This window comes from Uloborus diversus, chromosome 8 (genome assembly GCF_026930045.1).
Source record: "Uloborus diversus isolate 005 chromosome 8, Udiv.v.3.1, whole genome shotgun sequence".
Taxonomy (NCBI): Eukaryota; Metazoa; Arthropoda; class Arachnida; order Araneae; family Uloboridae; genus Uloborus; species Uloborus diversus.
The window spans coordinates 87,204,820-87,232,772 of record NC_072738.1 but is presented as its reverse complement, the minus strand read 5'-3'; the positions used below and the strand labels follow the sequence as shown (position 1 = coordinate 87,232,772).

The window sequence follows — 27,953 nt, the reverse complement described above, 5'->3', positions numbered from 1 at the left end:
GATAAAATTTAATTTTGATGTAATTTATTTTGAAAAAAAAAAACTTTCAATTTATAATCTAAAAATTATTTATTCATGTTCTTAGTTTAATCAATATAAATACCTTATTCTGTTTTAATTGTTGTTTTTATCTTGTGGGGTAACATTTTACAAGATAAATATTTAAATACTTAGCATTTCTATTTTTCAAAAAGTTTTTGGGATATTTATTAATAAATATTAGAAACAGATTCATTGTGTGCTTTGTAATTTGTATAATCTATAGCCCTCTGATTGTTTTGTTCATTAATATTTAAAAAATGCAAGTATGACGCGTTCACACGTATGATGCATTGATGTTATAACTAACTTGAGTTTTCTTTGTGTGTGTGAGGGGGGGGGGTGCGCTAGAAAACATTCGCCCCAATCGCCGTCAGCTCTACGGATGGCCCTGGCAATGACATATACTTGATATAATTAATGAATAATATAATTCTATAAATTCAATAATTTGTTTAAGGTAGAAAACAAATTTATAATTTTATGTAGGACATAACAATTTTTACTTAGGAAAAATGGGAAAAAAAGATATTTATTGTAAAAAGTCTGTTATCAAACATTGCTTTGAGCAGAAATTTGTTCTTTCATTAAATAGTCCTCAGATAATTTTTAAATTTCCCTCGTTAATAGTTCTCTTGCAACGATACAGGGTCATACTATTAATGCTCTTCCTCCGTTTACAAAACACAATTCTCCACATCTGTGCTCAGATGAAAGTTAATAAACCCCTTCTTCCACAAAAAAAAAAAAAAAAAAAAGAAAGAAAATTCTGATATATAGGCTTGAAAAAAATTGAGCGACCCCCTCCCCTCAGTTTTTTTGACCTCATAACAGCCTTGTTAAAAAAAAAAACACTTTCATTAACTTCATGATTAGTTGGGGACACTCCTTATGACCTTAGCCATTCCCAAAGCAAAATCTTAGATTCATGACTTGTCCACACTAATTTCAACGAAGGGATCTGGATAATTTTTAGCAGGAATCAAGTTCAAAGATTTAGCCCTATTATTTACAGATAAATATAATACTGTATCTATATAAACAACAGTATAAAAAAAAAAGAGGAAAGTGTTATACAAACGACAGGCAATCATGAGTAAATCATCCTTTGCATCCCCATCAACTGCATGGTCTGGCAATTCTATGATCAAAAACTTTCATGCTGTAACTTGATTATGAGTTTCTCCCTTATAGTTGAGTATATCGTTTAGACAATTGTTACTGTATTTAACTTTAATTGTCAGTAAATTGTATTGCCAGAGCTTGAAATTAACAGTGGTCCACTGGTCTGAAACCACAAAAATATCCACTGGACCAGTAGAAAAAAGGTTTTATTTGTCCATGGGACCAGTGAAGCTTAATATATTTTTTCCCCCTTTCAAAAATTTTAAGCATTATCATTTTTTTTAAAAATCTTGTTGAAAGTTTGTACAGTATACTCTCGATATCACGAAGTCCAAGGGACGATGAATGATAACAAGGTCATAATAAATTAATATTCTAAAAATAGTTACGATAGTTAAAAATGAGGGGAAACATGTAATGAAAGTTGAAAAAAAGTATTAATACAATAACAAAAATTTTAATTTTTAAAATGAGCCAAAAATAGAGAATAAAGAACAAAAGAAAAAAAAACACTGTAGTGAAGTAGCAAAATGCAGTAACTTATCTTGACTAAACTTATCAAAGATTTGGACTACCAAAGTTGCAAAACAATTTCAAATGAATTTTGAGCGCTCATTAGCAAAAGAAGTTGGACAAAGGATTGCACCATTCCTTGTGTCTCTAAAGGGGTTGTTCCGTTCATCTCCCTTTTTTATGGAGGTGGAAATAGTCAAAAGGTCCAACAAAATGGAGTGGGGGGGGGGGGGGGCAAAAAGTTTTAGGTAGGTTTTTTTAGGCTTCTCAAGGCATTCTGACACCCCCCGGGCTCTAGAATGAAATTGACAGTATATAAGCTTCTTTGAATCATTCCTAACCCCTGAGAAAAATAATGAAGGGTGTGAGAAATTTTCAGAAACATTCCTTCAGTTGCTTTGAGACAATACACTGAGGTTTTTCCAGAAAAATGATATTTAACATCAAAAAAATATTCGAGATAACAAGGTTATCAAAAACTTTTCGTCATAAGAATGAAAAATACCAGATAATACGCAAAATCAAGGGGGAAATTTTTTTTTTTTGTCATATCAAGGTTTTTGAGATATCAAGAGTATACTGTACCTTTATTTACGATGTTTAGATTTTCTTTGTACAAAAAGATAATAGAAAATTCTACAGCATTATAGCTTATTGTTTTTACCAACTGATTGGCTTACCCCAAAAACAATTAAGAAAATAAGAGATTTCATTCGCTCGAATTCCTTCACTGGTATTTGAACGTAAAGAAGCTTGTTTAATTCTCTTCCCCAGTCGCTCAAATAGGTCTGCTGAAAACTGGTAATTGACACTATCATTCATATTACTGTTTTTTTTTAACCTAATTTTTTATTTTACATTATTTGAAATCAAGGTACAAGAAAGGACCACTAAAAGTCCTACTAGACCACTAAAAGTCCTCACTGATCCATACCGGATCACTGAAATTTTGTAGCTACTGGTCCATTGGACCAGTGACTTTTTCTTTTAATTTCTACTTATGTGTATTGCTAAGAAACCTTTTGTTTATTAATGTCACTTTATTTTAATTTTTCTTTTTTAATGTAGATTCTTTACGACAAATGCACAAATATTCAAGTTCAAGGGATTTAGAACTAACTCATGGTCACTTAGATGCCGAATTACAACTAAGCATGAAAATGTTCAGGGCACAGCGAAACTGCTATATTGCTGGATTTGCTCTCTTTTTGGCACCGTAAGAATTTTGAAAGCTTTATTTTAGGAAAGCTCATATATTAACGATGTTTAATTTATTAAATTTAGAATTGATACATCTATTTGAAAAAAGAATATTGAATTTTTCTAAATGTGTTCCTTTTTTTTTATTTCATAAAATGAGCTCTCTGATCTGTCTCTATGAAGTTTTTAACTCTGCTAAACACACAAATAATATTTCATATTATCTTCCAGTTGATTGATGCTCATAATGGAGAACAATCTGCATTTCTTTTTTATTTTACCTAAAGAGTCTCTCTGTCATGTCGCCTTTCAATAACAATTTCAGTTATTTCATTGTTGAGGTGTTTTTCTATAAAAAGAATAAATTTAAGTTTCTCATTACCTGTATCAATGCATTTTAAATGGAATCAGCTGAAGAAATTATTTCTTTGGCTTCTGGAAATTATGTTTGAGGCCTTTCAGATAGATTGTTCTTGGAATAATTCAAGACGTGATATGCTGCAGATGTAGATCTTTTTTTTTCTCAGGAATGAAATAACCTTCATTCAATTACTCTATTTGTCAGCTTATCATCATTGAGCCACATTTGTTTTTAGCATGATTTGCTGTAGAGGATTTTCTATCTTTTTAAATTTTACACCTTAAATATTCAAGCATTTAACCATTCATATACACAGTCCAGTCACATTAATGTGACCACCACCTACTTTCCACGTCAGAGTTAAATAACCAATCACAGAAGGCGGGTGGCAGCACAGTGCAGTTGAGCGTATATAAAGGGTGTGTGAGGGCTTCGGAAAACATTTCAATCATTGGCGTAATGCAGAAATGAAACGATTTATCCCACGTCCAAAAGGGCATGATCATTGGCTTTCAGGCCAAGGGTGGAAGCATTTCTGAAACGGCCGAGTTTGTGAACTGTTTGCGTGCCGCCGTGGTAAAAGTGTACTGTGCATGGCAAAATGGAACTGTCCAAAATCAGCTATGTGGCAAATGTGGTGCACCACAGGCCATAGATGACAGAAGCGAACGACGGTGGCGGAGATGCGTTCGGGCAGATAGACGGGCAACCGTTGAGCAACTGGTCACCGAAATTAACCAAGGGGCTAACAAAAGTGTTTCCCAAACTACTATTCAGCGAACATTGGTGCGTCAAGGCCTCCGAAGCAGACACCTGGTTCGTGCACCTATGCTGACTGCTGTTCATCGATGACGAAGACTAGAATTTGCACGCCCGTACAGCAGCTGGATGTCCACTGAGTGGCGACAGGTAACGTTTTCAGATGAATCGCGTTTTATGCTCCATCGGACAGATAGACGTTGGCTTATAAGGCGTGAAACCTCTGAAAGGAACCACCCTGCAACCATTGCCGGAACGGTCCAAGCTGGAGGCGGGAGCATTATAGTCTGGGGAATATTTTCCTTGCATTCTCTTCCCTGTATCTGTCCTTGTGGACCATGTCCACCCCTACATGCGCATTGTTTTTCCTCATAATGATGGCATCTTCCAGCAGGACAATGCGAGGTGCCATACAGCTGCCAGTGTACGTGCGTGGTTCGAAGAGCACCAGGAAGAGTTTACCGTCCTCCCCTGGCCAGCAAACTCACCTGACTTAAACCCAATCGAGCATCTGTGGGACCACCTCGATCGAGTTGTTCGCACCATGGATCCTCAACCGCGTAATCTAGCGCAGCTGGCCACGGCATTAGTCGGCATGGCTCAACATCCCAGAGAACACCTTTAGGGACCTAAGTGACTCTCTTCCTGCACGTCTCGCAGCAGTTCAGTCTACGAAAGGTGGTTATTCTGGCTTTTGACAGATGGTCATATAATGTGACTGGACTGTGTAGTAAACTGCTTTACGATTTATTTATTTATTTTTTCAATATTTCTGTAACCAAACCTTCAGTGCTTTCATTTATTTAGAGTTGATAGAAGTCATTCAAAAAAAAAAGTTCATTCTATCCTTACTGTTTTTTGTAATTAAAAAGACAGGCTGTTTAAAGTCCTTTTTTTGAAAAACTTGGTCACTAAAATTCTTTTTTTCTCTCTGGAGTAATAAAAGCTAAAAATACTGTCTGATATAATGTATGCTACCACAACAGAAACATCTTGGCTTTTTATCATTTATTTGTTCATACTTTGAAATATGCTTTCATATTTTAATTTAAATTTCAAAAAGTGTTAACAGAAAATTTTTTACTTTAAGGGTAATTCGTCGATTGGGATCCCTTTTGTCAACGCAAGCTATGTTGAAGGCCAGTGCAGATGCTTCACTGAAACAAGCCCAAAGTGCTACAGAAGCAGCTGAAAAACTTATGAAAGAAAGTGAAAATCTTAAAAAAATGGTAATTGGAAAATTTTTAATTTTTATGATTGTAAAATTCTGTGTATTTTATTCAAACATACTTTTTGGACATTAATTATTCAAGAGGGGAGCTTGCTTATAAAATTAATGATAATTATCTTATTGTACAATCCATAATGTTTCCTTTCAAATTTCTGCTATTCTTTCAGTGAAATTGGACTAATAAACAACTTATTTTACTAAGGCCAATTCAAATCTTCATTTAAAAATACTTGGAGTTTTTTCACTCCAATTTTTTAATTCGTTACTTTGAAACCTTTTATTATTATTAGAATGATTTTTATTATCATTGTTCATTTCCATTTCATGACTTTATTGTAAAAACCTTTCATTACTTCGATTGTTGACTGATACGCTCCATTGCAATTTATCGGTTATTGGGGAATAGCTTAAATAACAGGATAATCATTAATTTAATATTTTATAAGTTGATTTGCTTATTAGCACCTAAGTTTCTGTCATCTTCGCAATTGAGACAGGGTGGTGACTGAACTGGAATGCAGTAGAATAGTCATAAAATTATGTAAAATAATCTGCAAAATGAATGGGCAGGGCTTGTACATTCCTTAAAAGGGATTAATTTTGGTTTTAAGGGATCTTAAAACTGTTTCATTTACTTAAAGGTGCCTTAAAGTGCTTAAATTTTGTTTATACTCTGTATGTACAGAAACACAAAATACTCTACAAGACTCACGCCTCTATGTTTCAGATCAGAAAAGCTAAATGTGCAATGTGAAAGGAAATTTTAATGTTCTAATGAATTTCATTGCAAAGAAGGAACAATCTGCGTGATTTTTGAAAATGAAATAAATTGTTGTGTATATTAAAAATTTGAAAAACTGTTCCTATCGAAAGCAAGACTTTTTTATTAAGTCATAATTTGAACCTCTTAAATATCTTGAACTGAGAAGTTACATGCCAGTAAAATATGCCTCAAATGCTAACATAAACAAATTAGGGGGCAATATGAGATTTTGAGTGGCAGAATAACCTGTCTAAATAAACTTTTAACAAGGTTTTGATCAATCCCTCCCTTTATTGTGATTTTTAGCTGCAACTTTTTTTTTTTTTTTTTTTTGTGTGTTTTCAATTAATTACACTTGGACTAGCCATAGTTTAAGTATTTTGTGCATGATTACAGTTTTAGAAACAGTTTCCTACTTACATTTTAGTATGCATTTTGTAATTGAGTGCTTATTAACTTTCAAAAGGTGCTTAAAAAGTCCTTAATTTTGGTTTTGGAAATTGAATATAAACATGAACCCTAGTGAGAAAAGTAGAGGAAATTTACAAATTTACCCAAAATCAGGACATATCGTTTTATTTATTTTTAATGTACAGCATAATGCCAGTGATCATGCTGGCACTTATTTACTGTTGATTACCATAGCCTTATTAAAGTGTCAATCTGAAATTATTATATTTTTTGAAGTTCATTTGTTTTAACCTTTAGAGTATCTGAAGCTAATATTTTGAAAAATGTGATCTGTTACGGTAAACAGACTTTTTTTTTTTTCATTTTCAATTTTTATTCAGCCTTGTTAAAATGAAAATGAGTAAAATTTTATAATTACTTCAAGCAAGTAATCATATGACTACTTTTTTTTTCTAATTTTTCAAATTTTTTGGCTATTTTTTACGACATTTTTCCTGCAGCAACCCTGAGTAAGCAGGTCATGACACCCTCCTCCTCATTAAGGTGAACGAAAATATCTGTAAGGTGTTTCAGAAAATTCATTTTTGATGTACTACTGTGAGAGCATCCAGACACAAATTTGTAAAGAAGTATTTGTTATTGAATATCTTATGACCACTTTCAAAAAACTAGAATTTGCCCTTGGACCAAGGCTTGAAGAAGCTATGTGAAAACGGTTTGCTTTATGAAGGACAAGTTGGTATCTTTTTGCAAAGTGAAATTCTATTTTATCTAAATTTTTCACACAGGTATATAAAATTATTCACAAAATTAGGAAGTATTCAGAGTTATTTATTATTGTGCCTGTTACATTTTCTGTTGCTTAAAAATATTGTTTTGAACATTTCATTCAGATTTCTAAGTAACTTGCCATGAATTTTTTATAGACTGGTAAAGAAACTGAAGAAAATAAGAAGAATGAAGGGCATGAAAAAGAAATTAAAACTTTGAGAAGAGAACTAGATATAACAACTGAAGGTAAGGTTGAATAAGTCAGTATAGATCAAGCAATAATAATAATAGCTTTAAGCTAATAGTCCTTAAGTATTTCTTGTTTTACTAAATGGTAATCAAATGTAAGTGAAGTGATAGAAACTTTGAGTCTGGTAGTTTTCAGAATTTTAATTGAAATTTTTTCAAATGAAAGTAATTTTTTTTTCTTTTTTAATATTCAATAGGTTTTAAATTCTAGTTCCATATCTGGGAGGTAAAGGCACTATGTCCTTTTAGCCTACTTTTCCGGAAAAGTCAAACAAAAGAGAGAATAGCATGAAACAGACCCCGAAGAGTTCCTATTTTTCCTACTTTTTCCTACTTTTTAGAGCTCTCTCCTTATTTTCCTACTTTTTCCTTTTTTTTCCTACTTTTTCTTTCTTTAGTATAGCACTTCTAATTGTGCATTGATTCTTATTTTTACAATGTGGCGCCGATAATTTTTTGCATGTTTTGATTTTGAAAAGTAAAAGGAACAAGCGGATCCTTAGCTTTTCATTGAATGACTAGACTATAGTAATTTCTGGAAGGAACGCCGCGGCGTTTGTGTGTCTAAAAGTTAAATTTTCGTAAGTGACTTTTTTTTGCCGTTGCAGCGTTTATGATCGACTTTTCTTTTTATCGCCCTGACTTCAGTCCTACTGTATTAACGAAACTAAAAAAAAAAAAAAATAGATACTGGCACATTCTGATGCAATTATATATTATTTACCCATCAATTAGAAGCTTTAATTAAAGTAAACGGCTGACTGTTCAAAAAATGCGGGAAAAACCGAATTTCCTATTCGCCAATTTTTTGTATGATTACAAGTGAAATGGAGCTCTATTTAAACAGAAAGGCAATGTAAAACCTTAAAAGGACATAAGGAAACAAAAATTGGAAAACTTGTATACTGTACATATTTTATTGATGTTAGTACAACTTAAAAGCGACATCTAACAGAAATTCGCAAAAACGGACCACTTCAAAAATAATCGCGGAAACTTTTTTCGTACATAAATATGATTATTGTTCATTCTAAATCGTAAACATGATTATAAAATTTATAAAATTTCATTTTCTTTCCTTGCAAAGAGTATATTTGCAAAAAAAAAAAAAAATAATAATAATAATAAAGCGGCAAAACCCGGATGGGCAAAACGTTCCCAATTTTTGGAGAAAAAAAAATCGGAAATCAATTTAAATGCAATATTTTGTTTTTATTTCTTCTCATTTTTAAAAGTTGGGAGATAGAGCTACAAATTAATATGTATTTTTTTTCTTTTTAATGGGTATTTTCTACTCTGATATATCATCAATATCGAGGAGTTTCTCATCATTTTTATGTGCTGTGTTTCTGGCAATGCGACATTTCTGAGCATTTAAAATTTTTTTGACAGACTCTTAACTCTTTTCGGGGTGCGGCAATTATACCGATGCGGCGTATCTACTGTAAGTTATTATACTTATTGCGCCTGATCAAAGGGAGGGGGGAGAAAGAGATATATGCAGGCATTTGATTCCAAGTGCTCCCCCCCCCTCACTCTCAATTTCGTGAACAATTTCCGAATGAATATTTTTGTTGTATGGAGAGGATTGAGATAAACTATTTGCCTTCCCTTTTATGTACATAGAAACATTAGTAACTGATCTTTGTCTTTGATAAAAATATTATGTTTACCATGCATGGATGTTTCCTTTTATTTTCGTGCCAAAAAAGTTTGGAACAAGAAGGAGGTAAAAATCATCAAACCATTAAAACAATATTCGTTTTTATTGCTTGATTAAAATTAGAACTGACTCATCACTTTGATTCCCTCCCCCAAAGGATGTATACTGAATGCAAATTTTATCTGCAAACAAAAAAAAAACCGCACAAACATGTATAGCTAAGCATTAATTTTCCAAAGCCAGGGAGGGGAGAAATTGACCCCCCATAAATGACGTGCCTGAAACAAAAATGTATGTTGAATGCTAAAAATACATAACATAGTGCAAACCCTTTAGTTGACTTATTTCGTTATTTATTTAGTGTAATTATTTTGTTATAAATTTTATGCCCCATATTTAAGAACACATTTATTTTAGTTCTGTATTTTCAGTCGTTTTCCCTTTTTTTTTTTTTCAAATTCAAACATCTGCCTCTGATTATGCAAGAATGCATGTCAACTGCTGATTATTTTTGCCTAAAACTAATTTAATATTTGCTTTGCTTTTGTATCATAGTTTATGATAACAGGAGCTGAAAGTGATAGTATTTTTAAATGATAAATGGATGCTCTTGAAGGAATGTTTTCGTTTTTGACAAAACAAATCTGAAACAAAAATGGTTTTATTGAACCAAAATAGAAGTTTTATTATTATTATTATTTATTTATTTATTTATTTTTTTGCTATCGCTATATTGCATTTTATTCTTTCACACTTAAAAATTTTATTACTATATTGGTGAAAGGTGTTTCTTTGTTTAGATTTTATTTTCATATTTTTGTAATTACTATCTTTGTTTCCACTAGTTTATTTTCCATACTAATGATTGTCAGTCGTCTTGACGTGTGTGTAGTCCTATCTCTTCCTATTTTTTCCTACTTTTTTAAGCGATTTTTTTCCTACTTTTCCTACTTTTTTAATTTTTGATTCCTTATTTCCTACTTTTTCCCCTCAAAAAACCACTTCGGGGTCTGATGAAAGAAGGCTTAATGAATTTTTAATATGTTTTCAGGGGTAGGAGTTGTCCTAAAATTCCTAAAATTTTTAGTTTTGTCCTAAAAATCCTAAAATGTTCATTATTTTATTCAGTACTTGTGCAGAAAAATAAAATTCAACCCAAAAATGAAACTTTTCATGATGATATGCCTATATTTTAGGATAAAATAAACTTCATAGATCCTAAACAATTTTCTCATTAAAAGAAAGGAGAAAATCTCATACTGCAACTGTTTTTTTTTTTTTTTCTGGAGAGGGGTGGGGAGGGAAGGTAGCAGTTAACCAAAACATATGCTCAATATGCTGTTTGTTTTATGTGTACTTCCCTAACTTTTGCAGTCATTCCTCTTCTGCAATATAACATATATATATATATATACACAGTGGCTCCCAAAAGTCTTCGTACACCTACGACTTTCAACGAAATATATTATTGAATAATCTAACTTTTGATTAAGTTATTAATTAGTAGAATATCATTCAGTATTCATAACACCTTTTAAACATCTGGGAATAGATTTCATTCTTTTTCTTTCTTTTTTTTGCGTAATTTCTGAGTAAGTGTTCAACCACACTTCGAGTCTCACTGTTTCTAGCTCTATTTTCTTCTTAAAGCCCTATTTCCGTAATCTAGCCTCCAGATATCTCTAAATACGTTACATTAAGTTCAAATCTGGAGATTGAAGGAGTATTTTCTAAACTTAAGGACAATTTTCGAGGCACTAGATGCAAACGTTGAAAACCGTGTGCTTCTTATCGTTATCTTGATAAAAAACAAAGTTGTTTCCAATAACCAAATTTTTGGCTAAGAGTTCAAAATTGGTTTTTAAAATATTTAAAGGAACAGCATGATTCATTATTTCATCAAAAAATTACAAACTACCAAGTCCTGATGCTGATATGCACCCTCACGTTAGAACACCTCCACCGTCTTGATAAACTGATCCAAATAAGTTCTTAAGATTAAGTTCCTAATTTTTTCTTCTACTTACAGTTATACAACAATTTAACCAAAAATGTTAAATTAATGTTTATCTGTAAATAAGACATGATTCTAAAACGATTTTAGAATATTTATCATTGAATTTTGCGACGAAAAGCGTAAGCTTTCTGTTTTACGCACGACCAAGAAAATTTCTGCGGGAAGAGGTCCCATTTATTCCAGCTAATCAGAGAACTTGGCGAACAATTTTAGGTGAAAATTAAATGTAAAAAGTTTCATTTAACTCTGCAGAAACTTTTACAACACTCAAATGTGTATTTTTCATAATTTTTTTAACTTGAAATCTCCGATCACGTTTTGTCAACTTTGCCGGTTGACCTTTTCTTACCTTGTTTTTGGTCCGATTCCTTTCTTTTTAGGCATTTTATCGAGCACTTTACTATATAAACAAATAAATTAACTAATTTAGAGACATTTCAAACCAATTTACCACTACTGTGGGAAAAAAATTCAAATTTTGAATGGTGTTTGCTGTTTTTTTACGAATACCAGCCTTTTTACAGTAATAAGCACAATATTAAGGAATAAATAAACAAAAAATTAAAGCCAAATGACTTATAAGGGTCAACACAATGCAAAAATATTAATAAAACGACATATGATAATTTTAATCATGAATTTATTCGAAAATATTTGAGTGTACGATGACTTTTGTGGCGTATTATTTCTCTGTCTCTTCGTTTTCTGACCCATTTCGAAAAAAAGATCCGTCAATATTTTGAAAAAAACCAATGGGTTGTATTTAGAATGACATAGGAATGATGTGAAAAAATATTGGACTTTATATTCGAATTCAGTTTCGAGTTATTTTGGTTTTACTAAAAAATTTCAAAGTGTACAAACACTTTTGGGAGCCACTGTATATATATATATAATCTTGTGCAGCGAATATTGCAGAAAAAGAGTTAGGGGAAAGGAATAGAATCTGACATTTTGATTTTCTCCCCTTTGTAATGAAATGAAAAAAATACAATTTGGTGAAGGGGGGGGAGAATAGTCCCTCTTTCTCTCAAATTGCAGTTCTGTGAGGGGAGGGGTGAAAGGTATCATAGCTTATTAAAATAAAATAAATACAATGTGTTGAGTTAGAACCCAAATATAAGCACTTGGTTCAAAAAATATACTTGGAGCAAAATTTTAATGGGTTGTCCCCAGGTCCCAGGTGGGAAGTAATATTTATTTTTATAGTAGGGGAGTGTGGGGCAAAATGAAATGGTTAAGATTACTGAGCTTTTCCAAAATAAACAAGTTGGAAATTTATTTTTAAAATTACAGTACATAAAGAAAGAACATTGTATTTTGTAAAAAAAATATACTAGTATTTTTTATTTTTGGCTGTGAATTTTTGCTTCAAAAAAAGTGGAAATTTTTCACTTAATGTTTTTTTCATGGGGCAAAGTGAAAAATAAAAAATTTTTGAAATGAAATGTTTTCTTTTTGATTATGAAAAATATTTTTGATGAAATGAATCAGTAAATAAAAGTTTGAATGAAAACAAAGAAAAGATGCTGGAAAAAAAAACTAAATAAATTAATTAATGTATGAGAACAAAAATAAGTGAGTAAAAGAGTGAATGAATAAGAAAATAAGTGAATGAATGAATAAGTGAATTACTAACTAAAGGTATGTTACGAAAGTAAATAATCAAAAATATGCAAGAGATTTAATAAATGATTGAATAATTAAACAAAATTAACTATTTCATTTTGCCCCATTCACTTTGCCTCACACATACTTGTCTAATTGTACAAAATAATAAAAATACAAGTAGGAAAAGTAGGTTTTGTGATAGAGAAAATATTTCGATCTTTCCCCTTTAATAATATTTTGATAAATAGATAGTCCAATTTGAACGAAGATCTTAGTGAGGCTATTCATTCCTATATTTCACTCTTTGATTTGAACAATTTTTCTTTGAATTTTAACAGTTCAAAAATACTTAACATTAGTACCTATGGGGAAATTTAAGGCAAATATAGATTCCAAACTGAAAGGTGGATTTACTTCAAACAACTTTATTGGAAAAAAAAAACTCTTGAGGAACTTGTATAGAGCAAATATTTTTAATTTAGCTGTTTTAGGGTATTTTTTGAACTATTCAAAATTTTTAACTGTGTGAAAAATTATTTTTTGGCACCAAAATATGGGAAAATACTGTGCAGATTCTGAATACCCCAAACTATATGCTCAATTTTTAGTTTCAAGAAGTAGAAAAAAGCTATGAATGAAAATCAAAATACAATATTTTGTTGCTTAATATTAAGGTGAGTCAGAGATAAATTTGACTGAATCAAATGTTTTTACCAGGGCTATGGAGTCGGTGGGAAAATAAAGACTAGCTCCCCGACTTACTCCTGTACCCCAAAATCAGTCCAACTCGGACTCCTTATCATTGGCAAAAATACAGCCTCCAAAGGAAAATATACTTTGAGGGGAGGTGAAATTGACAACAAAAGGTTAACAATACAGCTAACTCCACAATCTTTTCCCTTTTCCCTTTCTAGGCAAAAATTGTGCCAAGCCCCCAGGTAACTATATGTAGCAAGGGAGCAGCATGTCTCACCCATGCAAATGGGTTGGAAATTAGTAATTTATATAATAAGAATTTACTTAACTTAGTGTGTAAAAGTAAACAAAAATACAACATTAATATGCACAAAACTGCAGACACATGTTTTGTGGTTACGAGGAACCTAGTTTTCAATGCAAAAGAAGAAAATTTTTGTTGGATGTCTTTTTCATCCATTAGCTCGCTTATTTCGCCTTGTAAAACTGGTTCCTTGTAATTAAGAAACAAGTCTCTGCTGTTTCCTGCAAATTTGTGCAGATTAATGTTGCGTTATTATCCTTTAATTCAGGGGTGCCCACCTAAGGGTGTCATGGTGCAGATTTCGCGATTGAAATTTTTAGGGGGTGTTTTGAGTGGTATTTTTCTCATTTTTAGGGGGGTCTTCTCGATATTTAGGGGGTTGCGCCCTTGCTTTTAGGGGAGGTAGGCACCCCTGTTAAATTTATACAATGTTTGACATAAAATTTGCCCGTAACTTAAAGAATTTTTATATGTGTAGTTTTTGCATACATTGGAGATAAATTTTCTTTTCAAGCTTTTCCAATTAATGAATTTCATGATTATTGTATTTTACTTCATAGAACTGGAAAGAACAAAAAAGAAGCTTCAAAGTGTTGTTTCACAGGCTGAAGGAACAAATAGGGAATATGATCGACTGCTGGAGGAGCACTCTAAGTTACAGGTACTTCACATTTATCTTATGTAAATGCATTGCAAAAATATGTCATCTATATAACTAAAACAAAGAATATATGTGTCTGTATATATATTTACATGTATGTATGTTCCCTATAGAAATCCACAGTTTACGTCGGATCTAGACCAAAATTGTCTGGGCGATTTTTGGGCTCCGGAAAAAGAGCATGAGGGGGGAGGGCAAACAACTAAACCGTTTCGATTTTTAATTATAAGATCCGAATATTGCATTTTTCTGTAATACGAGGGCGAAAAAATGCTGGCAAAAATGAATAAAATATCCATAGAAACCCTTGATTTTTCTGCATCAGATAAAATTTGTTCTAATGATCAAAGGTAATTAGAATATGAATTATAACTGTTTTTGGCGATTCCATGCTAAAATGTAGGTAAGCCTTCAGTTAGAAATTCATTGTTGATCACGGTCATTGTTGAACAATGCTTTTATTAAAATTTGTTGTGTGAAGAAAATCATTGAGGAGAAAGATCTTTTACCTTTTTTTTTTTTTCAAATATGAACAAATCAAATACTGGCTTTTGTTTTGAGGCTATTCGTGTAATCGAGGTATTAAAAAAAATTTCTTATTGGTTATTTTCCCCACAATCTGTCAGGAAATTTTACAGGCTTTTTTGTTTAAGCCTGCTTGTTGAACATGCGTCACTTGACCTAACTTTTATTTTTGAAGTAAACCAGGCGACACAGAGAGTAACTGTATAAAAGTACATTTGTAGAAAATTGCAGAAAGTAACGAAAAGTAATCCCAAAATTCACTTAAAAATGTCGTTTAGTATACAGGTTTACTGTATTATTAGTAATTTTTTGTTATTATCAGGGGCGAGGCTTGAGATCTCATGTGTTGTACTTTTTATTATTTGTGAATAGTATTTGTCTTTGCTGTTAGTCTAATTAGATCAGAACATAGGTCACTGGTGTAGACTGTTTATAAAATGTGTTGAAAAATTTTGTTTAAAAATATTTTATGCTCAGCACAAAATTTAGTTCATTAAAAAAAATTTAGTTTATTTTGAGTTAGATTTATATTTTTCTCCCTTAAATATTGAATAACAAAGGAAGTTCTTATTCAATTTAGCTTATTATCTGTTCTTTTTTTTTTCAATTTTTCAGAGACAACTTGACCAAGCTCGAGGTGATGCTGAAAATAAAAAAGATGAATAGTTCACTTCATTTTAATGCATTAAATATTTGATCTGTATTTATCATCATCTGTGTATTAATTTTGAGTAGATTTCATGTGGAAAAAAAAACATTAATATTAACATTTAGATATGTTTTTTTTTCTTTTTATATTTGAATTTTTCTTTTCTCTAAACTGTGTATTAATCTAAAATAAATATTTTTTGAAATAGCTCTGTCCAGTTCATGATGTAGGTTTTTAAAATTGAAATTCAAACCAATTATATAGAAATCAATAACATAACTACTTACTGGGTCATAGTACATTAATATTGTTCAATTCTTAAATATAAAAATCCTTTTTCTCCCACAGTTCAAATGTTAGCATACAAAATTTCCATCTACTGTACATCATTTGAGCAATTCTGCAAAGTAAATTGACCAAAAAAGTTGAAAATATGCTACTTGTTTCCATCTGCTGTGAAACATACATTTTTAAAAAATGCAACTTCTTCGTCCACCTGAAAAGTGGTTAAATGTATGCCAGAGCGTATGCACAAACGAGGCAACCTTACGGAGGAAATGAGTTTAGTATTGTGTGGGCTGTTGGAACCTTCATTAGGGCCTTTCCCCATAGTGAAGTTCCAAAAGGCATCAGAACCATGTTTCCAAACCTCCATTGAACCTTGAGTCTCCTATTTTTTCACCCTAGGTGGGAAAAGTTCACCCATTAGGCTCCTTTAGTTTTAAGAGTGTAACTTCATCGAAAATTGCTATTTTTGAAGGTAGTTTTAGTGTTTTTAAGATTACTGTAATTGTTCTAAACAATAAAGATTTAAGAAAATAAAAAACAAATGTTTGGCGAATTTATAGTTACATCCTTGCTATCACTGTTTAAAATTCCTATTCATGCAAAGATAAAAGTGTTTTTAAAACCATCGAGTTGTATCTGGATTATCCAGATGAACAAGGGAGGACGGGATTAACAAAGTTCTATTGTGATTTCATATGCACCCCCCCCCCCACACACAATAAAACATAATTTCTAAGCACCCCTCCCAAACTTAGTCCTGATCGGACACTGCTCTTGAGGCAGCAATTGTACTTTGTTTAACTGATACACAGAGTGCAATAGAGCTCTCCCCGTGACACTGATCTCATCTGTTATTTACCTACTTCAACACTCCCCCCACTATGTCTAGTTACATCTGTTAAAGTACCTGACCATTAGTCCATCTCTTGATTGGTCTTTCACTGCAATCTGATTTTTCATTCCACTTGATAGGCTGATTTTTCAACTTGGTCCTAAATTTTTACACACCAGTGTAATTACATTACTGCTTTTGATCAACGTACAAGACATATTTATTCAAACATACATTTTTATACATTTCTTATATTCAAATAGTTTCTTAAGGTTAAATAATGTGTATCTGTACAACTAAATTGTTAAATTATTAATGGGATGTTATTATGCTAATTCCAAAAAAAAAAAATCATTTTCAAAAATGTAAAATAATTATACATATGATAATTACACTTTATCAATAATGAGATTGTTTTTAAGGTGAAATCAAAAAACAGATTTTCAGGTTGTGCTTCGAATATATTTTGAAATAATGAAAATTGCACTTTTGTTACTGAATTCTGGAAAAAAAATCAATGTATTAATCTTCTAATCAATAGTGGAACACATTCAATTACAGTTGAACTCTTTTAATACGACCACGGCTAAAACAAACAATTTGTTAATTAGGTTTGGTTTGCTATTGAACTACAATAAATATTTTCGAAGATTACGTAGGACAAAAAGTTTCGGTTAAAACGAACAAAACTTCTGGCCTCTCCACTGAAAAGTTTCCCCTGATTGAATACTTTTTTCTGACACCTTGTGTCATTACAGAAAGCTCAGCATGCATTCCTAATCCTTAGAGTTACTTCCTACCCATTTTTAGTCATCAAGTGGTGACAGCTATTCTATATGGCACTGAAAATTTTCACTGACAATAACTGGTTAATGCAGCCCCCTACGTATTACTTTTTGATTGTCCCTGAGTTCAAGCTTGTTAGCTCTCAAGGGGGTGGGAGGTGCTCTGGACTGCAGCTAACAATAGGTTGAGCTATTGTTAGAGCCAAGGCGTTTCTCTCCATCTTGCTACTCTGAGAATGAAAGGGTTGAAACTCATTCTGTCGCTGTTTACCTTTGAACAAGTACGTCTACTTAGGAATAAAACAGTCTTATCTTTTCATTTTGGTATTGCCACCTGCTCCATTATCACCTTTCTTTGAATAAGTTCTTCAGTTATCGCTAATACAATTAAACACGTACACACACAAAAAAGTCTGTCCCACATATTTTATTCTCTCCTAACGTCAATAAGGCAGGTTATTTCATGTTGTAACTTAGCTTATCTTTTCTGGTTAATAAAAGAAAAAAAAATCGCTAGTATTTTTCCTAACAGTCTATGTTTCTTCCAAATTAAATGCTGCTTTTTCTGGTAATCCTTTACAAACCAACAGTGGGTGGTATAAAAAGAAAAACACTATCAGCTCGTGAAACGTTAGACACATAAATGACTAGCAATGTATTACATTATACAGGGTGTTTCTGAACTTTTGGGCAAAACTTTAAGGGGTGATAGTACATATTAGGATATAAATATAATGGCAAAATGGAGGGTCCCAAACGTCTTCCAAAGGAGATAGACTCCATTCAAGTTTAGGGTCCAAAATTTCAAATGATCATTAAAAAAACAGAAAAATTGATAGATTTGTTTGCGGTTTTCACTAAAGTTATTCTTTTTATCAGTATTTTTTTGAAGATGTAGTTTAAAAAACACCGATAGAGGGCGCTTCAGACTTGGGAGTAACGAACAACTATTTGTTTCCGCTATTTTTGAATCTCATTTGCTTTTTTCTAATGCTTTGACTTAAACTTAAATTTTCAGCTCAGAATCATTGGGCATGAGATGCACAAACTGAACTGTGTTCAGAAGTTGAAATACAATGTCACTAAGAAAATACATTAACCCAGAAGGAAATGAGCAATCTTCAAGGAAATTCAATCTTCAAGGAAATGATTACCAATTCAGAACAAAAGATTGTTTTATTAAGAAGATTTGACACATTAAAGGTTACAAAACCGTAAGTTGTATAGCCTAATCTAGCAGCTATACAAAATAAAACACGGCGTGGTATGGAGTGAAATAGATTACCTATGACCACTGAAACTAAATCGGGATTCACTGTTGAAGATAACATGTCTCCTGTCTGTCACAACCCAGCTAATCAATTGCATTGCAATGGACGCCGGTTCGAGATGCCAGCGTATTTCAGTCTACTCAGAATTGTTTCTTTTTCATACCATCAGTTTCTTGGAAAGTGTTAAACGGCATGGAACTGATGTTAGTGAACTTGTTGATACGGTTGTGGCCGCTCTTATATATGCTATGGGATCTTTGCGCTCATTTAGGTTTCTAGAATGCCTTAATCGACCGCAATGGAGTGGTTCATTTATTTTTACATACACTAAGCTACTACCATATCGTTCCAACCGAGGTGGCGGCAGGTACGCTCATACAACTAACCTGCTTCTCTAAGACGTACTGTACATACCTTTAAAAAGTCCAACAATTTTTCATATACCTCTAAAAGGTCATTCTAGTCCCAATAACGTCCTTACAACTCGACATTTCGTTTGAAGTGCCCTTTGACACAAGCTTTCACACTTTCAATCATACTTATTTCTGCGCATAGCACTTAACCTTTCGTCACTTGCGTGAAAATTTAAATCGTCTCTTACCAAGCTACATTCCTGCCGAGTTCATTGGTTGAAGCTCAATTTATTCTCGATGCATACATTTTTTTGTGACAAAGTGTAATTTAACCTTTGAAGACAGTTCAGTTTTCGATACTTAATCACTCCCAACAATTCAGGTTTTTAGCTCAAAATTTTAATTTCAGTCCAAGCATTAGAAGACAATGAGATTCAAAAATAGTGGTAAAAAATAGTTGTTTGTTGCTCCAAAGTCCCTCTATTGGCATTTTTAAAACTACATCTTCAAAATTTATCTTCCAGAAAATAGCGATAAAAATAATTTTACAGAAAACCGCAAACGAATCGACCAATTTTTCCATTTTTTACAATCATTTCAAATTTTACACCCCAAATTTTAATGGCCCCTATCTCCTTCGGGAGACCTTTGGGACCCTTTTTTTTGCCATTATATTGTTTGTCCAGATGTGTACTATCCCTCCTTAAAGTTTTACCCAAGAGTTCAGAAACACCCTGTATAACAAATACATATATAGTAAATTATTCATCTGCATTTTTTTCTTCCCAATTTTACATATTCACGGTTGTTATAAATAACGGCTAATACGAACAAATTCGAGTATTTTTGACAGCTCGTATTACTCAAATTCAACTGTATTTCAGAAGTAAACCAAGAATTCTGCATTTAACTTTTTGGCAAAGAAATAAAAATTTCAAAAAATTATTTTACTTTTTAATTGAGAGTAATAAACATTTATTTGCGCTATTTTCAAAAGAAGGCATCAAAAGTATAAAAAAAATTAGATTTTGAAGGTTATCAATAAATTAACTACTTTTAATATCACTGAAGCAAAAATGAACTTAAACCAGCTATTTCGCATTTAACTCTGACTTTTGGCACTAAAAAGTAGGGGAGACTGGGGTTAGTTATTACACGGGGATGACCGGGGTTAGTTATTACACGGGGTAAGTTGTTACATTCGAATTTAAAAATAACCGCCAGGAGAAACTGACTTTCCTTGCAGTAGGGTGATAGCACGCACCCATCTGCATTCCCTGACAATCACTGGAGTGCTTGCAGTCGGTAGCATGGAGAGTGCTCAAGGAAAAGGGTTTTTTGAGACTGAAAGTAATTTTTCTTTCTGCTGTTATTTTTCTACTTGTGGCGAAGCGGTTGCAGAAAACGAATTTATTTCTGTACCACGTGAAAGCCTGTATTTTTAGGTAAGTGCTAACATATTTTAAAGTTTTGTACAAAGATATAATACCAGTAATATGAGGCAAGTTGTTACAATTTTGTTGTAGTTAGTTGTTACAAGTAACAAATTGCCCCATGCAAGTTTTAATTTAATATTATGTTTTCTTTCTAAATGTGATATGGCGGGGGACTTTAAAAACAAGACGGGCAGAGGCAAACACCTAAAAAAACATACCTGGTGTGACTAAAGAAGTAATTGCAGGTAGTTCATTACGAAAGGCAGCCAATGAATTTCATGACACTAGAGAGATTCTGCAGTAAGATGAAAAATGCTAGTGGTGGTAAGTCTTATTTCTGATCTGTTTTATTGCATGATTAAATTCATATAAAGTAGTGCAGTTGGATGACGACAGTAATAATAATAACAGTTCTGGTCTCTTTCATTCTATGATTAATTATGTGTTAATATTTATGGTTGAATAAATAAAAATAATAATTATAACAATGATAATGATAATAAATAATGTATTATTCGAATGTTGATCTTTCTCCAACGCTGCAGGAGTGAAGACGGTTCGCAAGCAGAAACCATAGGTCAGTGCCACTTTAATAGATACACCAGTAAAAAATGTTTTGAAGCCGAAACCGGGAAACAAAAATCTGAAAAGGGAATTGTGTCTAACAGAGAAAAAATCAACAGATACAAAGGCAAAAAAAAAAAGCAAAAAGGTGCGTCCAAACAGTGCGTCCTTCGGATGAAGATGATGAAGACTGGTTCTGCATCGAGTGCTCTAAACTGTACTCAGAATCAAACTAGTATGTTGTGGCCATCACGAAACTTTCTTCTATATCTTTCTTATAATTCTGATCCCTCCCCATGCTTAACGAGGAAGCAATATTCCCAACAAAAACAAAATTACACATGTAAAAACTTGACGACCATCCCAATGTCTGAATTATTACAAAAGCAAAACAAAGAGCGAAAATTGAAAGTTATTTTAAAAGCCTTGCTTGAATTAATTACAAATATTTTATTTGTTAACAAACATAAGATGGCAACAGTTAAAAATTTTAAATCATTGAGACAATATTTCCGGTCATTTCCATACAATTAAAATCACGAGAAATACGCAGACGACAAACTATTACGATTTATCTTTCTTATTGTTGCATTAATAAAGCTATTTTTATTCACAAAAAAAAAAAAAATCAACACCTCTTGGAACGATTGGCGTCAAAATTGAACCAAAGTCTGTTTACATATGGATTCACATATATTCCAAATTTCAACCAGAACGTAGCATTACTTCTTGAGATAGGGCACTCACAATGGAAAAAAAGAACGGGCTATTGCGCTACCCCCTTTTTAGCTGTTGACACCAAAATAAAATCAGCTCTTATACCCACTAAGGGGTACTTGCCGATAAATTTTTCTTTCATTCCGTTCATTATTTCTTGAGATACAGCAGTCACAATTGACGACAAAAAAACGTTCTATAGCTCAACCCCCGTTTGAGTTATTGACACCAAAATTGAATCAGCACCTGTTCCTATTAATGGCAACATATGGACCAAATTTTGTTTGATTCCACCAGTTACTTCCGGAGGAATAGCAAGCCCGCGTAACTCAAAAAACGTCCCAATGCTTCACCCCCCTTGGAAGAATTCACGCCAAAAACCAATGGGCACAAGTTCACATAAGGGCACATAGGTGTACCAAATTTCGTTCGATTTCCGTTCGTAGTTTTTGTTGTAGAGCAACCACAAAAAACTGGTCACACACAGACATGACACACACACACATACATACACACACACAGACAGACAGACACATTTTCCAAAAATAGTCGAAATGGACTCAGCACACCTCAAAACGTTCGAATCCGTCAAAATTCGAAACTCGAAAATTTGCACGAATCCAATACTTTCTTCTATATATTAGATATAGAAGAAAGTAAAAAAACAACTAAACGGCTTCAATGTTATAATTTTGACAAATGAGCACATGACTGATGTGCTAAGTTTGATAAATTATATGCTTGTGAAAATTGTAATTTGCAGACAATGATAATGATAGTTTATTAGAATAAGTCATTAATGAAGTAAATTTGTAAAGCCAAAAAGTTTTTGATTTTTAACGTGGTTAAGAATTTTTAAAATTTAACAGAATAAACCAGAAAATGTGTAAAATTTATTTCATCACTAAAATATATCTCATGTAAAAACTAACCCCATATACTGTAACCATGCCCCGTGGTGGGGTAAGTTGTTACAATCTCCATCTATTCAATAACCTTGAAATATTTTGGAGTAGTGGCTTCTAATCATTTTTAAAAAAATATGTTATGAATGTTAAACAATCTAGATGCAGGGTTTGAAATAGGGTTAAATTTCTAGGGGGAAATGTCTCTCTTTACTTCAGTTTCCAGGGGGGATTTTTTGAATTTGAAGGAGAATTTTTATAAGTTCTGAAAATTTGTTTAGAATTTTTTTATAATTCATTTTTATTTCATTTTTCTATTTATTCATTTTTAAATTATAATTTTTTTAGTGTAATATCAGCCCCACACACACATTTTCAATTAATTATTCAGTAATTTTGAAATTTTATTTTATTATTTCATTTTTAATAAAATATTTTACAACTAAGTAACATACACATACACTCAATTATTTTTTTTAAATAGACCATTTTCTGGATCTAATTATCCGAATGGGGTTCGGTCCCCATTGTTTAGAATAATATTTCTACTGCTCAAAGACTTTTTTTTTTCTTGCAATCAAAAAGTTAAAGTAAAAAATTACCTTTACCTTTCGAAAACGGACTGTCGTTTCCAGCACCTTTCAGATTGCGTTTCGACCGGCAGATCGGAATCAGTTGATGTCGACGGATCGGAATTGATTCATGTCTGAAAATCGGAATCCGTTGATGCCAGCAAGTCGGAATTCCTCGATATAACTTGAATTGCTTTGAATTGATGGACGCTTTATTAAATTTTTTCCATCTTTACAAAATGAAAATGGATTTTGAAATTTTTTTTATCTTCTCCGCTTTTCCGGTATGGGGTTCGTTATTCCGTTTAAGAATTTACGGCGGGGGGGGGGATCCCGCACGGACCTTTGGATAGCACAGGGTTTACCATTTTGTGCTTGTTTCGCGCAATCCCGCGCTCTATTTCAAACCCTGTAGATGCATTTTACAGTTTCACGCGTATAAATAATTTAAATAGTTTAGCGTTAAAAAAAATTTTGAAAAAAATTGTAACAACTAACCACAGTCTCCCCTACATGGAGTTTTTCTTGAAATGAGAATTTTGCTTGAAAACTTCCAACTTATATGATTTACATAAAAATAAGAAGCGATGTTGTTTATTTGCTTTCTCACAAAGCGTAAACATCAAAAAAGAAGAAAATTGGATGCAAAGAGATTGCATTTTTCAAAGTGAAAGCATCTAAATTTAAAAAACAGCAAATATAATAATTTGAGTACAATAATTTTAGAATTGCATTTTAGAGTTGTCTTGGTAGTACTATCTATCAACTTTATTTTCATTGAAGTTAATCAATTATATACAAAAATGCTTTTCTGAGAACATGAGTAACTGAAAGTGAGCATTTTATTTTGTTCATGTTTCATAAGATTTTATTCATCAATTTAGATCACAAATAATGTTAACAGAATTTATTCATTTCAAAACAAAAAATCACAAATAAAAATAAAAACAACCAGAATGCAACATATAACATTAAAGCTCTTGTGCTACAATAATAAAGATACATTTGATGGAAATACAATTCTTGAAATGAGCAATAAGTCTTACTTTAAACATAGCCCAGATTTAAGATATTTATAGTTCTTATTACTATTGTAGGCATAGGCTGAACAAGCATATCACAGTGTAAGCAAAGGAATAAACATGAAAATGTGAAAGCCAATTTCTTTCTGATATTGCTGTTATGAACGGACTTTGAACCCAAAAACACACACACACACACAAAATAACCTTACTAGCATTCTTATGATTGATATTTTAATTTAACAATTTTTATCAGCGCCCACAAAAACAAGTATATAGTATGAATAAATGGATAATTTATAATTTCATGAAAGGTTCATATGATGTTGAATAGCAATGTTTTAAAAATTTGACTAGACTTAAAATTCCAAACCAAAAGCAACAAGTAGAATTATTATTGATAGCTCAAAGAAATCCATGTATCACAGAGATAATCTGCCATAACTGGCAAATGTAGAATTATTCAAAACCTACAAAAAATATAACTTACTAAGCAGCATCTGTAGTTTAGGTTAGTGAAAATATTTTGTTAAAACACACTTTAATTATGCTGTAAAATTGCATATTTTCTAGCTATTCAGTATTATACTATGTGTTTACCTCTGCAATACAAATGAATACTTAAAACAAATTTTTAAGGGGGGTATATTTAAGTAAAAATGAATTACAAGATTTCATATTGCACTATAATTTCAATTTTTTACTTACTTCTTAAAAAGACGACAATCTCTAGAGAATCATTTTATTTTTGTATGTAATAAATGTTAAATCAATTATTATTTTAAGACTGAACTAGACCCTGTAAGTAAGTACGAGGGCAAATCAAAAAGTCTTTGCGGCAAAATACGGCTGTGAATACAAAGCAAACGTATACATTCTCGGGAGTGACCATTCCTTAAACCGTGCCAGCCGTATCTGCCTTTTTCTATGATGAGCGGATCTGCTAACAGTCATTTAAAATAACGGTTGTTTTTTAGCCGTTCACAGCTTATGAGCAGTGAAGTGTTATATGTTTTGTACGGAGCAAGGGACAAAAGCCCATAGCAATTCACAGGGAAATGCACTTGCAGTCCAGACCTTGCCCCTAGTGATTTTTATGATTTTTGTCCACTGAATACGTTTCTGGCGGGACAGAAGCCAAGAACGCGGTCCAACGGTGATTCCACAAGCAGCAGGAAGAATTCTATGACAGGGGAATGTCTAATTTAGTGCTGCGATGGAACAAATGTCTGACCCGGTGTGGCGACTATGTGGAGACATAATATAAGGTACTTAGTGCGCTACGTATCTTTGTAAATACCTGTATGAACCTGTTTTTGGCTAATAAAAAATAGGCTCAAAGATTTTTTGATTTGCCCTCGTACTTGCTGATTTGATTTGAAAGAAGATTTTGTCTAAAATACCTTCGCCAGGACATGTTTACTTTTTTATTGGAACTATTTTTTATTCAGATTTGAAAGTATAGTTCACAAAACATAACCTTAGATTTCTTACCAACTTTAAAGCATTTGGTATAAAATTTATGCACTTCAGCTAATTACACTTTTAGACAAATTAGTTCTTATATATGGACAATATTGTGCAATCAACATGTTGCTCTGACAGTTGGGTGCTTTTAATAGCTTTTTCTTTCTTTTTTTTTTTTTTTTTTTGTTTCAATATGTGAAGTTTAAAAACGTTTTTAATTATTAAAAAACATTCTCATAGTTATTCTTCAATTCACTTTAAACTTAATGGCCACTTTTATACACGGGTGCAGAATATGTCCGATCCAGCAATCTAGGATCGTGGGAAATTTTGCAAATTTGATTTTCTTTTTAAAAAAATCAGATTTTTTTTTCTGCAAGTGTCTTTTGAATGCATTTTCTTTTGCATTCTCTTTATATTTTCATCAACTATTTGTTGAATAATAATTTACATTTAAAAATAAATTTTAGATATGATGTTTTACTTAAAACTTACATGTATTTACTTCATTTACTTTTTAGATACTGAGTTCTACAAGCTACTAGTTCATTCTATTAGTTTTAAGGATGCAATTGCTTTTTTTTCCCAAAATTATCTCAAATAGTAATAGGAATGAATTTTTATCTGAAACATAAAGCATATTGTAAAAATTTGGGGAAATTTTTATATAGATTGGGGGGAAATGTTAGTGTTAAAAACAGTTTCTGCACCCCTGCTTTTATATACTAGCAGTTTGCTCTTTAAACTACTGTATTATTTTCAAATGATAAACATTGGCCAGGCTAATTAAAACAAGAAACATGTTCATTTACTAAAAGATAATGATGCAACATTGAAAAACAAAAAATTTGCAACAAACTGCAGACATGTTTCAGGGTTACCAGGAGCCCTTTTGCAAAAGAGGTTTGACTTGCTTAGAAACAAAAGACAGACATATCCAGATTTTCAATATGAATTCAAAGACAATCTCTTATTGTACCCATCTCCATATTAAACTTCAAAAATATTCATTAAAATATTGCATGGATAGAGACAAATTATTTTTGCTTTTGCATTAAAATGAGAAACAGTTGCAGAAATAGCAGAAACTTTTGCATAGCAAACATAAACAGCACCTACGATAATGTGTTCTATTTTTGAACTACATAGGATTAATATGTGTTGTAGGTTGAGGAAGGAATATATTTCAGCAAAGAGAATTCAAATAAAAATCGGAATTAATCTCCTTCAGTCGGAATATTAATTTCAAAGATAACTCTTGCTATATGACACACAAATAATAAATTTATCTGGGGTTTTATGAAATTAATAACATAGGATTGCAGTGAAACTTTTTTTACGAACCACCTCTATACTGCGACTGCCTCCTTTGACCAGTGATTTTCCAAGTGCCCCTCCCTCCTACATGAATCTCCACCTACTTAATGCTAAAAGTCGTTCAGTGAAGACCAGGCAATCTTTCCTAATGACCAGATTTATTTTTAAAATGGAAATTTTCTTGTTTCTTTCTACTTTGAATATGAACCAGCAGTTTTTTTTATTTTTTATAAAGGATTAAAATATTTAAAGCGTTTCAGGTTTTATGCACAGTGAACAATAGCGGGTATCGAATGATGTGTTTGGCAGATGAACTCTATGGAGCCCTATTCCATACATACGGAATAAGCGCCCTATTTCTGGCACACTTTCTGATAAATAAACTTGATCAGTTAAAATTCAAGCAGCTAGCAAGACATTAGTATACATGCTCTTTCTTCAGAAGCAAAGAAAAAATTGTATTAGATAATATCAGGAGAAAAGGGAAAAATCATAAAATTGGTCATACTTTAGAAAGAGTCATAGTATTTTTCTTTCTAAAATACATAACCATTCCCACACGCAAAATTCAGTAAATAAAGCAACAACAAATGCTTAACACTTTTGCTGCTGATCTCGCGCCAGCCCATGATGTTAAAATTATTGACATAAATTATCCTTAATTATAACTTACCCGATAGGCTAAAGGGCAATGTATTAGCAGCGAATGTATCAAGTATTACTCACAAATAATAGTGAATTTTGTTCAAGCTGTTTGAGCAATCTAATGTTGACGCTTTTTTAACGACCACTTCTCTTCACAACCATTTTTTCTCAGAACAACAGGCAGTCGCTCCTGAGGAGTTTCACTGTACTGTACTCTTCTTGAGCCATCTG

The 27,953-nt window shown here is 32.1% G+C and overlaps 1 protein-coding gene across 1 annotated transcript; it reads left to right on the top strand.

Annotated features, from left to right (window-relative positions):
* Positions 1 to 2,745: 2,745 nt before the first annotated feature.
* On the top strand, positions 2,746 to 15,755 carry LOC129227273 (B-cell receptor-associated protein 31-like; the record flags this gene model as incomplete). Its single annotated transcript, XM_054861796.1, is given in 5 exon segments — positions 2,746 to 2,893; positions 5,088 to 5,226; positions 7,329 to 7,419; positions 14,274 to 14,374; positions 15,515 to 15,755. Coding segments are annotated over 5 exon segments (530 nt in total), but the record flags the coding sequence as incomplete, so codon positions are not given.
* Positions 15,756 to 27,953: the final 12,198 nt, after the last annotated feature.